The following is a 15,432-nucleotide window of genomic DNA, read 5'->3' on the forward strand; positions in this document are numbered from 1 at the left end:
GCTGCAACAATTTTAGTTTTAATAGGGTACATCCATGATCTTCTGTCTTGAAGGCAGGGAATAAATTATGGAGGGAGTCTGAGAAGAGGTTGGAACCCAACTACCTGAATCCATTACCTCAGCTCTGCCACTACTGGCTGGGTGATCTTGAGCAAGCTACTTAATCTCCATGTCTGCAAAACAGGAATCAGTGGGACCCACCTTCTAACAGTGTTACAAGGATTAGAAAAGCACTTAAAACAGTAGCTGGCAAGCAGGAAGTGCAAGATAAAGATAATGATTATAATTCTCCATCTCCTTCAGTAGATGATCAAATCCCTGGAGAAGGATCACTTCTCATTTATTCAACATTTGTGCTGTGCCTATGATATGATGATGTAAAAAGAGCTTAGCAAATGGAAAGACTGTTGACTTATGGTTCAAATATAGTGTGACAAATGCTACAATAGAGGAAAGACCAACGTGCGGAGAATAGAGCATGCAAAATTAAATGGTGCAGAATGGATGAGGGAAGGCTTCACACATCTAACACTGAAGAGGAGGCTTGAAGAATGAATATGTGAGGGCCAAGAGTTGTGCAAGGAACAGTGGATGGCGAGAAAACCAGTCTGGAGAAGCAGATTAGGGCCAGTTGCACAAGGCCCTGCATAACCTGTTTAGCATATGCTTTAATGTTTGACCAGTGTTTGTCAATCTCACTGTGCTAGCATACTGGGTGTGTCAGAGAGTTATGAGGAGTCAAAGTATCTTGTTACTAATAATAGCTAAAATGTGGGTACTTGATCTTTTAAAAATAAACCAGTACACACTCCCAAATGATGCTGAACAAAAGAATACATAATCTATGACTCCATTTATATAAAAGAAAGACGAAACCAGGCAAAGATCATCTCTGTTGTCTCAGTTCAGGATACAGGTACCTTTGGGGTGGACAGTGACAGGGAGGGGATTCAAGGGGAGTTCTGGGTGCCTCATGCTATTTCTTGATCTGGGGACTGGCTCCACAGGTGTGCTGTTTCTGAAAATTTAACATGCTGTATACTTACAGTGCACTTTTCTGTATCTTTTCTGCTTTAAAACAAGTAAGTTTGGGGCACAGCACCGTGTGCTCACTTGCACTTCCATATGCTTTTACTTGAAGGGGCGAGGTTACAGACTGCTCTTGTGTTGTACAATGGGAACTCACTGTGCAGACATGTATCAACAGTTTTGTGTTCCTTTATGACCTAACTGGGAATAGCTCTTAGACTCAGAAAGGCCAAGGACAGTGATCACAAAGCTAAGGGTCACCTTTAGCAAGAGCACGGCTTAGTGAGTGTGTGATGAATTGACTTACACTCAAGTTAGTTATACATTTAGAGATTCTGAAATACCAACTTAGCATACCTCTATGATTGCTTTTTCCTCATTTTACATGTAATGAAGGGCTGACAGTTCCTTGCTAACCTTATAAACACAGGTCAAAACCACATCTGCATAGCCATGAGTTATAATGCAGTCAACATTTATGTACCCTTGGGAACAACAGTCAATTTTTTTTTCTTTTCCTAGTTATTTCCATTAAAAAACAATTAGCCATGGGTCACTTGACAGGGACAAGTTCTGAGAAATGAGTTGTAAGGCAATTTTGTTGTCTTGTGATGTCATGTATGTCACAGAGTATACTCAACAAACCTAGCTGGCATAGCCTACTACACATCTAGCCTGTATGGTATAGCCTATTGCTCCTGGACTACAAACCTGGACACAGCAGGTTATCGTACTGAATACTGCAGGCAACTGTAACACAATAATAAGTATGAGTGTGTCTAAGCATAGGACAGTTACTGTAGTATGTGGTCTGTCATTGGCTGAAACATCCTAATGCAGTGCTGGATGTATCCAGCTAAAAATAGTACAAAAAGATGAGAATTTGTCTTCTACTTCAGACCTGTCTCCCAAGGCAGCCACTACTATGACTTCCTTATATAGTCTTACATACATATGTTATACATGCCCAAAAACATATGCAAGTATGTGAATGTGTATTACTCCTGCCCTGATTATTTTTCTAAACAATTGCAAGCCCCATGTTTTACTTGTTTTTCACTGGAGATGTTTTATATCCACAAACATGCATAAAACCCATTACTTGCACAGGCAAGTAATATTCCACTGGATATACAAATTCTGACTTACTTAACAGGTATTTCTAGTGAAGCTCTAAATAAAACCTTAAAAATGTTTTTTACAAACAAGATGGCATCTTTGGGTGCACATTCTTTGACATGCTTTTTAAATCATGGTAGAAACTGCCTCAATGCACATCCTTACCAACAGCAGGTTAAATGCAAACCTTTTGACCTTTGCATTTCTATGTGGCTAACACTGGCACTTCACTGTTATTTTAATCAGCAACCTTCTATTTAGCATCACTGATTTTTCCATTTCTACCTGAATAAGTACTAAACTGTTTCAGTTACCATAGCCTTAATATATATTTCAATATCTGGTAGGTTTAATCTTTCTTCTGTTTCTCTGCAAAGGGATCATTTAAAAAAAAGAAATTTACAGGCAATATTTTAGACTGCTTTAATACCAGACTTAGCAGCACAATACACTTACTGCTCCTATTACACAAACCCAATAAACATATTAAGATTGAATTTACTGCTTCCCCTCAAGAATATAGAACATTATTATTAATGTCACCATTTTATTTTTTTCATTTTTTTAAAATTATGCTTTAAGTTCTGGGGTACATGTGTAGAATATGCAGGTTTGTTACACAGGTATACACGTGCCATGGTGGTTTGCTGCACCCATCAACCCGTCATCTACATTACGTATTTCTCCTAATGCAATCCCTCCCCTAACCCCCACCCCCCAAACAGGCCCTGGTGTGTGATGTTCCCCTCCCTGTAACCATGTGTTCTCATTGTTTAACTCCCACTTATGAGTGAGAACATGTGGTGTTTGGTTTTCTGTTCCTGTGTTAGTTTGCTGAGAATGGTGGTTTCCAGCTTCATCCATGTTCTTGCGAAGCACATGAACTCATCCTTTTTTATGGTTGCATAGTATTCCATGGTGTATATGTGCCACATTTTCTTTATCCAGTCTATCTTTGATGGGCATTTGAGTTGGCTCCAAGTCTTTGTTATTGAGAACAGGGCCGCTGAACATACACGTGCATCTGTCTTTATAGTAGAATGACTTGTAGTCCTTTGGGTATATACCCAGTAATGGGTCAAATGTTATTTTTAGTTCTAGATCCTTGAGGAATCACTGCACTGTCTTCCACAATGGTTGAATTAATTTATACTCCCTCCAACAGTGTAAAAGCATTCCTGTTTCTCCACATCCTCTCCAGCATCTGTGTTTCCTGACTTTTTAATGATCACCACTCTAACTGGTGTGAGATAGTATCTCACTGTGGTTTTAATTTTCATTTCTCTAACAACCAGTGATGATGTTTTCTTTTCACGTTTGTTGGCTGCATAAATATCTTCTTTTGAGACGTGTCTGTTCATATTCTTCACCCATTTTTTGGTGGGGTTGTTGATGCTGGATATTAGCCCTTTGTTGGATGGATAAATTGCAAAATTCTTCTCCCATTCTGTAGGTTGCTTGTTCCCTCTAATGCTAGTTTCTTTTGCTGTGCAGAAGCTCTTTAGTTTGATTAGATCCCATTTGTCTATTTGGGCTTTTGCTGCCTTTGCTTTCGGTGTTTTAGTCGTGAAGTATTTGCCCATGCCTATGTCCTGAATGGTATTGTCCTGATTTTCTTCCAGGGTTTTTATCATTTTGGGTTTTACATTTAAGTCTTTAATCCATCTTGAGTTAATTTCTGTGCAAGATGTAAGGAAGGGATCAGTTTCAGTTTTCTTGCTGGTACAGTCTCTCATGCCTTCACTTGGCTAGGAGAGGGAGCTCCCCAACCCCTGTGCTTCCCCGGTGAGGCAATGCCCCACCCTACTTTGGCTCACCCTCTGGGCTGTACCGTCTGACCAGTCCGAACGAGATGAACTGGGGACCTCAGTTGGAAATGCAGAAATCATCCACCTTCTGTGTCAATCTCACTGGGAGCTGCAGACAGGAGCTGTTTCTATTTCGCCATCTTGCCAGTGGTCCAGGTCACAATTTTAAATAAGAAAACTATGTAGTAACTAAAATTTTTTAGAAAGAATCATATTCATACAGTATAAGCACTTCTCAAAGAAACTACTAAGGTTTTACATTTTTAATATATCCTTGCTGGGTATATACCCCAGAGGGAAATAGTAACTATATTTGTTTTGTATTCCTTCTGGATTCAAGTCCACCAAGAACACATGAAAGTGGCCTTATCTGGAATTAGGGTCTTTGCAGCTGTAATCAGGTTGAGATCATACTGGATAAGGGTGGGTCCTAATCCAATGATCAATGTCCCTGTAGGAGGGAAACTGGGCACAGGCAAGTGTCGTATGAGGCAGGAACTGGAGTGACACTGATACAAGACAAGAGACACCAGGGATGGCTGGCTGCTGCCAGAAGCTGGAAAGCGGCAGGGAGGAATTCTTCTCCAGATCCTGACAGCATGGCCCTGCTGCACCTCGAGTTTGGATTCTGGCCTCCAGAACCATGAGAGTAATTTCAGGTGTCTCTGAAGCCGTGGCACATGTGGCAGATTGTTAGAGAAGCCCTAGTTAACAAATATAATAACCACCCCTGATTTTCTGTCAGTTTGAACTGGCATAAATCTCCAACAGTATACAGCTATATTGGGGGACTTGTCATTTGATGTCTCTTTTTCATTCACTAGGTTGCTTACAATAAGGCAAAAAGTAGGAACTCGTTTAGAAAATCCAGCCGGGCACAGTGGCTCATGCCTGTAATCCCAGCACTTTGGGAGGCTGAGGCGAGTGAATCACTTGAGGTCAGGTGTTTGAGACCAGCCTGGAACATGGCAAAACACCATCTCTACTAAAATGCAAAAACTAGCTGGGTGTGGTGGCGGGCACCTGTAATCCCAGCTACTCTGGAGGCTGAGGGAGGAGAACTGCTTGAACCCAGGAGGCAGAGGTTGCAGTGAGCCAACATCATGCCACTGCACTCCAGCCTGGGTGACAGAGGGAGACTCCATCTCAAAGAAAAAAAAAAGAAAGAAAGAAAGAAAAGAAAACCCTTTTGTGGTGATTGTTTCATACTATTATCTCATTGAGACACAATTTATATTAAGAAAAAACAATTCCTGAAAATTGTTTTACAAAGTGTTCATAGTTTTATTACTTATCACCTCTATGTATTTTAACAACTTCATAAGTGCAGTTGGATTATATGGGAAAAGATTTTTCTTTTGCAAACGGCAGATGGCACCTTGTAGTTCTTTGAAGCATTTAACTGTTCTGTAAAATATTCCCACTGCAGAGAGTACATCATTTGGGACTACTTCACAACCAAAGGAGAAGGCTGTATCCAATTCTTTCACAACCAGAGGCCTTGATGGAGGCTCACGGCTAAATTCTTTTTCATCCCTGCTTGTCACAGCTGTGTCCTTAATCTCCTTAGTTCCTTGTTGGTGTAAAGATGTCTGTTTACTGTTAGCTAGACACTGGTCTGTGGACTCCACTTCAGAATCATCAGAGCTGTCATAATCTACCAGACTTTGAGACGCCGGTGGGGAAGACAGACTAGGAGTGTACATGGGGTGATTCCCTTTGGATGTCACAGCTCTCAGTGGTTCAGAGGGAGCATCAGAAGCCTGAGAGTGGCAAGCACACACCTCTACGTGACTATGAGGAGCAGGTAAACGATGGGGTATTGTTTGGTTGGTGCTTTGGTCTTGGACAAGTGAGGGGACACAGCCACAAGTACTCATGTCATATTTAGATTCAGCTGCATCAAAGTTACTGCAAATGATGAAAAAATTATCCCAGTCCTTTTGTAGTAATTTTAAATATCTAACGAAATATTCAAGAAAACAGGTTTCTGATGAAATCAAAAAGTCAAGAAGAACTGTAGAATCAAATCCTATATTTCCTAAGAAGAACAGGAAAATACAGTGAGGATTATAGCCATTTTCATGTGTGTGATGGGTCCACATTTCCTTTCCTTGGGTCAAGCTTTCAGTGGCTTCACATCCTCTGAAAATGAAGATAATGGAGCATCCAAATTAAGGACTTTATAAAAATAAACAGTTTTAACAGATATAATTCATACAACACAAATTAACCTATTAGATTACTTTTAAATCTATGCATTAAAAGAAAAAAATTCAAGACCCACTCCTTTCTCCATAAGCTCTAAATAAATCTGACTCAGTAAAGCAGAATCCACTGACTTTGGCAGTTCTAGCTTTTGTCTGCCCAATAAAAGTTCTCTGTCATCCTTTTTCTTGACATCAGAATTCCTCATTCTTACAGGTAACCAATTTCATGTGGTAAGATAATTCCTAAACCTCTTTCCTTACCCACCTCAGCAAGGGTGGGCATGTGACCCAGACTGGCCAATCAGAGCACTCCATGCTCCTGGCCACAGTGACTGGTTCTGACAAGGCTCTGTGACCCAAGTGGGCTAATCAGATTGCCCCTGGGACTTCTGCTGGAGCTGTGGAAGATTATAACTGTAAGGCTGAGGTAAGCCTTAAACTGCCGGTTGCCATGCCTGAGAATGAATTCAAAGCTTTGAGACAGAGAAAAAGAGAAGTAATTGATGACATGGTTAGAGTCCCTGTACATATAGTTAATACCTGACCCCAACTTGACCCTTTAGAACTCTTAGTTATGAGCCAATAAATTCTGTTTTTTTCTTAAATTAGTTTGAGTTGGTTTCTATAATTTACAACCAAAAAAAATCTTAACAAATACAACTACATGTGAAAAAAGTATGTATGTTGTAAGCACATGCCTCTCTGGACACACTGAACTGGAATTAAAAAGTGGGAAATTCACATACAAAGTTAAGTTTAATTCAGGGGTTTCTACTTCCTGAGGAGTAAAAAGCTAACTTTGAGTACAATTGAGATAAACTCTTACAGGCATGTGCATTTTCAGACTGAATTTGTATTTGACTGTTTTGAACCTAATTCAAATCACATGCAGGAATTTTGTGTTCTTGATTAGAACCTTTTGAAAATTGGCCCCAAACACTTAGAGTCTAAAAGCAGCCACTGCCAGCAGTGTCATAATACAAGTAAGTACTGGCAGCACAACGCTGCACCACAGATCATTAGCAAGAAATCCCTTTCTCCCAGGCCAAGAAAGAAATGGAAATAAAGCAAATATTTTAGGGTTTTAATAAAGCAGAAGCTGAAACATTGGGAAAGGTCATCAGTTATTAGCTTCATAACCAATTATAGCTATTTGCCACAAGAAGATATTATCCCAAGTACAGCTATTTTAATGGAGCAGAAACAATCAGTATAAATCATCAGTACATGAACTTAACCAATTTCAGACACTTGCCTCAAGAAGGTATCAGCCCAAATTTGACTGAATATTAAAATGAATATTCAGAACAGCTCCTTCGACTATTTCTAAGTTTGTATTCACCTTTACAAAGGCTACTGAAGCTTAATACGGAAAAGCAAGTCTTAGGGGTCAAAAGAGGTCTTATATTAACAACAATCAAGATTCAGAGAAGTGTACTGACTTACTGGAGACTGAATCAGAAGCCATGTTTTCAGGTCCCAATCTAGTTATACTACCTGAGATCTGCCCAGTCAGCCAAGTTTTCATAGTGATGCAAATGCAGTCTCCTTTTCATGTAAGTCAGGTTTAATGAAAGGAACAGGAACTTAGGAGGAAACCACAGTATGTTTCCCCCCAAATGATGCAAAGTAAATAACATGCCCAACACATTCTCAGAAATGTCTTCTGCTTTCCTGACTTGAAGGCAGTTCAATAATATTCTAAAATACACTAACCTGGTCAGTGTTAAGTAGATGCCCAGTGATGCCTTGGCAGCCTCCAGCATGTCATCGTCTTGTTCTATGAAAACCCTAGACAGCCATTTGCACGGATTGTGTAATTGCAGAGAGGGCTGAAGGTGAGGCTTTAAGAAGGTCAGTAACTCAGACATGAACCTCTGCAAGTCAACTTTAAAAAATGCAAATTTCAAAGTGTAGGCAACAGTTGATGAACACATTAATAATACCTTGCCTATATATAAACTCACAGCGTCTAAAGTACCTTAAGATGCAATTATCCTAATTCACTTTCAAAAAGTCATCAGGAATCAGTTAGGAATCATCTCTCTTTGGCAAATGAGGCTCAGGAAAGAAAAGTCACTCATTCCAGAGTGCGTACGTGCAAAATGTACAGCTAGATCAAGTATTCGCAACAACTGCCAAATAACTGTCTCTTAGAAATAAAAGTTATGTGGTTTCTTGCTAAAAACAGATAAATGAGCAGACAACAGAGATCACTTCATCAGATGCCAGAGTTATCTGTGACTAGAGGCAAGAATGCAACCGAGCAAAAACCGTTTTGTCTTCAAAATAACAGAAAAACATATTGTTTGCTTGTTTAGAGCATAGAAGTACTACTATTAAGCACAAAAATAAACAACATTTTAGGGAGTTTTAACTATAATTTAAAACTGAATTATATAACAGGTGCCATCTAGTGTTACAAATTATAACTGCACAGAATTATAAGTAATGTGTAGTTATTAAAAGCTAAATTATATCAAAAGCAATTCAGTGATGTCATTGCTCACAATTCAAACTTTTCACTGAATCTGTATGCTGCTTGTTTAGAGACATTTACTATTCATTTTCCTCAAGTGAAATGGAAGACTTTGAACTCCTGAGTTACTATCGTGGAAATTATATATGTAACAATTTCTTTGTCAATGTGATTTCTCATATATTACCTTCAGTTCAGTATCTAATTTTCAAAAATCTATGTCAGTAGAAATACTAACAGTATGAAGGATTAATATAAATGGGGTGGGGAAATGGAGGCAGGAGGATCGCTTGAGCTCAACATGTTGAGGCTGCAGTGAGCCTGGGCGACAGAGCAAGACCCTGTCTCCAAATAAATAAACAGTAAACATAATAATAACAAAGAAATGACAAACAATAATAACAACAAACATATAAGTGGGAGTGAACACATTTTTCTTTAATCTCTCTGACAGATCTCCATCTGTTGCATCAGAGCTGGAGTGCAGGTGTGCTATGGATCGTGGCTCACTTTAGCCTTGACCTCCCAGGCTGGGGCCTGCCAGGCTATGACGGGAGGATTAGTCTGGGCCCAGGGGGGTCAGGGCTGCAGTGGCCCATGGTTGTGTACCTGCACTTTAGATTAAAAAAAAGAAGAATATAAATAAAATACTATAAATGTTTGAATATGAATTGATTTCCATCACTTACCTTGAGAAGACTAATCAGCAATTCTTTTTTAAACCTAAATCATTCCTTAGGCTCTACAAATTCCTTGAGGCCACAAAAAGCTGCCATGTTTCTTAAAGGTAAATCCAGTTCTCTTTTTTTTTTCGGAAAGTGTAGTAAGTTATAAATAGGATAACATATAGCTTAAATTAGTGGAATTTATACCAGTCCTGAGATTTGATAATTATGAATTACTGTACTTATACAGTAAATAATTACACACTGCATACAAAAGGAGTTCGGAGAATTACCTTTCATTTCACTTGCCGAAGAACAATTTTGAAACTTGATTTCTAAGGATTTCATTATAACTAAGCTTGCTGCTCTAAGGATCACATGATCTGGACCAAAGATATGTTCACATCCAGGCTGAACTTCATCACCTCCAAAAAAGGAATGTTTTCCATGAACAGACAGTGTCTTCAACAACCCTGAATTCACAGCTTGCAAAACAGCATTAGCTAATGCCAGCATGTCCACCGCTACCTGATGGTCTGGTGGCATTAAGGCAGGCACAGATCCACTACAAAGGTCTTCGCCCACTTTACAGAGAAGGCACTTTTTGAGGAATATAATGAACTTTCTTTTGACAAAAGCCTGAATAGGCCAGGTAATAACTTCTAGCACGCAAGTTGGCTTCAAAAATAAAATCCTCTGGGAAGTGAAATGTAACTTCAGGTAGATTCTGGAGGCTATGAGAAGCTCAAGCAACTCCAGGAAACACATCAGGATGTTCACTATTTTAGACGTATCTTGGCAGTTTTCAAAATGCTGAGAGAATAAGGAATTGTAAAATGCTTCAAAAATCGTATTGAAATGAGTCAGGAACTGCTTTAGAATTTCTGCAATTATAAAAACAGGAATTATAAACAGGGAAAACAGTCTCCTTCAAACAATTTTACAATTTAGTTTTTATAAATATCACTTTATAAGATGGAAAAATAGATTTGGAATGTTTACCTCTAACATTAACACATGAGGTGACACAGATTAACGGCTAATAACCACAGTTAAAATTCATTTTATGGCTAGGCGTGGTGGCTCATGCCTGTAATCCCAGCACTATGGGAGAGCAATGCGGGTGGATGATTTGAGGTCAGGAGTTTGAGAGCAGCCTGTGGCCAACATGGCAAAACCTGTCTCTATTAAAAATACAGAAATTAGCTGAGTTTGGCAGCGGGCGTCTGTAATCCCAGCTACCTGGGAGCCTGAGGCAGAAGAATCACTTGAACCCAAGAGGCAGAGGTTACAGTGAGCTGAGATTGTGCCATTGGACTCTAGCCTGAGCAACAAAGCAAGACTTGTCTCAAAAAAAAAAAAAAAAAAGTTATCCTCTATCAAAATATACGAGAAGAGATTTTTTCATACTTTAAGACAGATCAGATGTTCTAAAGTAAGTTTCATTCCTCATTATAAACACAGTGCTCCCAGAAGAAAGATGACGATTGTTTATAGGGCAACATAAACCATACCTGTTTTTTGTGAACATGAATCTTTAAAGATTTCCTTTATTACTGCTGTAAGAGTCCAGAGGCAGTATATTGCTTTATTACTCTCAGAGTATTCAGAAAGATTTTTCTGGCAAAAAGCAATCCAGGAATTACTTAAGGTTATCTACAAGTGAGAAAATAAGGTAGTTAAAATACAGTATTTTCTTTATATAATATAACTGCATACCACACTGTTTACTCATTTGCCCAAAAGAAGTAAGATATGTGGCAGAGAAGAAACAGAAATATCCTATTTAAGAAAAAAAAATGAATATGCCATAGAAAGAAAATAGAAATGAAATAGGAAAATGTTAGCAGTGTTATCTCTAAGTGGTGAATTTTTTATTTTGTTCTTCATGCTTTATTTTCCAAATTTTCTACTTTAACATCACTTTTTCTATTCAGACAAAAAGTTATTGAAAAAAGCAAGAGATTCTAGTTGAAAAGTCAGTAGATGTTTCATTTGTTTATTAACTAATTCAGAGATAAGAAAAAAACTTGACTCTGAATTTGTTTATATTGTTTTTCATTATGCTGAGGCATTACGATTTTACATATGTTATTATGTGAGCAAATGTCTTAATACAAATATTTGAAGAATAAAATCAAATGTCAAAAAGAATTTTAAAGAAACTATAAGAGAGGCCAGGTGTGGTGGCTCATGCCTGCAATCCCAGCACTTTGGGAAGCCAAGGTGGGCAGATCATGAGGTCAGGAGTTTTGAGATCGGCCTGGCCAACACAGTGAAATCCCATCTCTACTAAAAATACAAAAACTAACCGGACATGGTAGCACACACCTGTAGTCCCAGCTACTCCAGAGGCTGAGGTAGGAGAATAGCTTGAACCCAGGAGGCGGAGGCTGTGGTGAGCCAGTATCACGCCACTGCACTCTAGCCTGGGCAACAGAGGGAGACTTCATCTCAAAAGAAAGAAGAAAAGAAACTATAAGAGAAGTAGGTTGGGTGCCATGGTCCTTGCCTGTAATCCCAGCACTTTGGGAGGCGGAGGCAGGAGGATTGCTTGAGCCCAGGAGTCTGAGACCAGATTGGGCAACACAGTGAGACCTAAATTAAAAAAATATTAAGAAAGAGAGATAATAACATACTTTGATGACTTATCTTACCTTTTCTCTCAATTGGAAATATAGAAGCAATGCAAGGCACTGTGCGGCCATGTGAGATAACAATTTATCTGAATTTTGGAACATACAGATCTACAAGAAAACAAATACAATTAACCATTACTGCTGAATGTTAGCATTTTTATTTTAATTATCGAGATCTTTAAAAAAATAAATGGCTTACTAATTTAGAATCGACTTTGGCTGATTCTAAGAGAATTTTAATGATATCTCTGTATTTCTCCTTTGCATGGAAATCAGTTTTAACAGACAATATTCGAGTCATCATTACTTTGATCACTGTCAACTGAAGAAGCACTACTTCTCTGGAACTGCTCATCTGACAGTTGCTCTTCAAACATGCGGGTGCTACAGCAATGGAAGCCAAACCGACAGAGATGGGCTGATGCCGGCCCTGGATACCAGTGTTTGCCTGTTCTGAGGAGGTGGCCATAGAGCAATCTTGTTCTGAAACTGCTGGGTTGAGATAAAAGACGCAATCGTGGCTGTCATTTTCAGGTGTGGCTCCAAGAAGTACCTTCTTGTATAACCGTTCTAAAACTTCACAGAAAACTTTCATTTTGACTTCCAAAATGTGTCTTACAAGAAGGTTGACAACTCCAAGTTGTAAATATTAAATCTGAGAAGTGCGATAAATCTCTAAGATGTTTCTTCAGTGAAACCTAAAATAGGAAAAGTAATTTAAAAATTCTAAGTGCTACACATTTATTACAAGAGAAAGCAACTGTTTCCACTTAATCACTAAGTCTCTTAAGTTAAAGGGAATGCTGACTGCTTAATTTCTAGAATGGAAAATTGTAACAGGAACATTATTTCAAGACCATAACAATGAAATGTATGCTTTCCGTAGAGATTTAAGAGCATAAAATTATGTTTAATTTTAACGCAGCACAAACTTGAACTTTCCTCTAACAGTTTTCAATGGCAATCAGCATTTCTTAACCTTGGCACTATTAATATTTGGAGACAGATAGCTTTGTAGTTGAGGGTGCTTTGCGCATTCTAAGACGTCTGGCAGCATTCCTGACCTCTGCCTTCTAGATGCCCAAAGCACGTCCCACCTGACCTGCCAGATTTTGACAAACAAAAAATGTCTGCAGACATTGTCAAATGTCCCCTGGGGGATAAAATCACTCCAGTTGAGAACCGCTGAGCTAATTCAAATCCATTAACCTTCACCTCCAATTTATATATACAATTTTAAAGTTAGACTGCCATACGGTCAAACTAGATTATGGCTATTGCTGATGCTGATGAAATTCCAATCTAAATTGAATCAATATCAGAAGCAGCAAGTAGCTACTATAGAGGGAGTATGGAAAGAAAAAACTTAGGACTTTGGCATAAGCAAAAGAGATTGCTGAATATCATGACAATGGAATGCTGGAGCCTCTGGGAATGATCTGACCTTGGGGAGGAGGGGGCTTTGAGCCTTTCATTGCCTTTGAGCTATTTCACACCTCTAAACTGTAGGTAACAGACGAGAGGGCAAATAATTCTTGTCCACAGATACGTGAATAACTGTCTGGTAAAGAGGCAACCCTTTCCCCAGTGGAAAAAAATCAGTTTTGCTTCCATTTGTAAACTCATGTTAACATTCCTTCACCCCATGCAGATTTGTGGTTTTCTTACTGCTCCTTTAAACAGGTTGTGCCTGGTTCCCTGACTAATAAGGTAAATAAAATCTTTGATATGTGGTCATTTTATATGGGTTGTGATTTTGCGCTCTTGAAATCTACCCTTTAATAAAATTAGACTTCTCTGCCCTGGCCCATTTATAGACACCCTTCCCAGCTTTATTCCAAAAAACTTCAGAAGGCTACCACTATACTGGGTCTTCCGTCTACAACATGGCCCACTATCCTAGTGTTAGTCTTTAATGGCTGGCTTCTTCCCCGATTTAGTCTCTAAGGAATTTCAGTTGTTGATCACGCCACAACAAAAAGCTGCCCTGTTTTGGTCCTTTCATGAAGAAATAAACATTAAGAAACCTATAGATTTCAGTGATGAATGAAACTTTTGATAGGTATTCTCTGAATCCCACTTTCAAACTGTGGTATGCATCCCACGATTGATGAACATAAATGTGAGTAATGTCCCATCTGACAGTGCTGTACTTTATCTCAGTCCTGTGCTCTCAGAAGGCCAGGAGGGATAACCACCATACCCTTTTTTATTCCAAGAAAGGGTTAACCAGAAAGGACCAACCCACTGTCTATAATTCCCATATAGGACCTACTTCCACCCTTCCTCACTGACTCCCTTGTCTTATTATTCTCTACCTTTTCTCCTTCCTCTTTGAGAGGTTTCCCATTAGTAAACATTCTCCCTATTGCAACTGCCTGAATAAAATGATCTCCTTAATTGCCTGATACATCTTGTCTGTTGCACATCAGAAACTAGTCTTTATGTTCTATCTCAAAGTCTAATTCCATTGCACTTTGTATTTTAGTTATAAAAACATTTCTTCTCAATGAAACCAATGACACTTTACAACAGAATATTTTATTTTACTTACTACCACACGCTCAACTCTTTTAGTAAAAATTTCAGCAACAAATGGAATTATTTTTATGTAAGTGCTATAGCAATAAAAGTACTTCCAATAATATTCCTATGGGTCACTAAGCCCTTACATTTTATCAAAATGAGACTGAATTGCTATTTGACCCAGTTTCAACCCACAAAAAGGACAACTGCATATGGCTCAATCATTTTAGCACACCAGCCAAAGTGAATGCCAGTAAATAAATATTTCAGGGGGAAGATGGGCTGTTTTCTCTCATGGTGGGACCTCGGTTCTTTGATAAGAGTTATTGTGAGAAATTAGATTGAAAGGTTGTAAACTTTAAGAAATATAGACTCAAAACGAGGCTTTAGAGACAGAGGGGGGAAAAAAGCTACGGGGTTATGAAAGGAAGAATTAAACTCAGTTTCTTCCATTATCCTCTTATGGTGCGGTTCTGACATCAGATGTGTGAGGATTTCTCACCACCAGCCAGCCAGCAAGCAGAGCAACCCTGCATAGAGCACTACCTGGGCGTCCTCCAGTTCAATTCTATGTTGTCTACCTGGGGATAGCATCAGATCACATAGATTGAAGACTCAGCCACAATTCTAATGCCAACTGCAAGCCCCAGGGTGCTTCACCTGTGTTTCTGATCAACTAACTCTAAACTGGACTTTCCCCAACTTCCCCTTTGCGTTTGATTAGTTAATACGTTATAGCAGCTCACAGAAATCAGGGAAACATATATGTTTACCGGTTTATCATAAAGGATACTGCAAAGGATATTGGTAAATAGATAGATGGGGTGAGGTATTGGGAAAGGAGCACAGAGCTTCCATGCTTTCTCTGGGAAGGCTACTCTCTAGGAAGCTCCATATGTTCAGCTTTCCAGAAGCTCTCTGAACCTGACCTGCCCATCTCAGGCAAGAGAATGGGGT

General features: G+C 39.0%; 1 protein-coding gene across 7 annotated transcripts in view; it reads right to left on the reverse strand.

Annotated features, from left to right (window-relative positions):
• Positions 1–2,675: 2,675 nt before the first annotated feature.
• The window catches only part of LINS1 (lines homolog 1), a 33,627-nt gene continuing 20,870 nt past the window's right edge, over positions 2,676–15,432 (reverse strand). For 4 of the 7 annotated variants that reach the window (XM_074400102.1, XM_074400103.1, XM_074400105.1 and 1 more), the window contains 5 exons: positions 11,968–12,057; positions 10,825–10,966; positions 9,604–10,194; positions 7,883–8,054; positions 2,676–6,101 (listed from right to left, as the gene is read on the reverse strand). In XM_074400102.1, coding sequence (XP_074256203.1) covers positions 5,222–6,101; positions 7,883–8,054; positions 9,604–10,194; positions 10,825–10,966; positions 11,968–12,057 — 1,875 coding nt within the window. In that variant the 3' untranslated portion in view covers positions 2,676–5,221. Of the gene's footprint in view, positions 6,102–7,882; positions 8,055–9,603; positions 10,195–10,824; positions 10,967–11,967; positions 12,058–12,148; positions 12,648–15,432 lie in introns of all 7 variants that reach the window. The other 3 variants (XM_010351240.3, XM_074400101.1, XM_074400100.1) reach the window with 1 other exon arrangement.

The sequence above is a fragment of the Saimiri boliviensis genome, chromosome 5 (assembly GCF_048565385.1).
Source record: "Saimiri boliviensis isolate mSaiBol1 chromosome 5, mSaiBol1.pri, whole genome shotgun sequence".
Lineage (NCBI taxonomy): Eukaryota > Metazoa > Chordata > Mammalia > Primates > Cebidae > Saimiri > Saimiri boliviensis.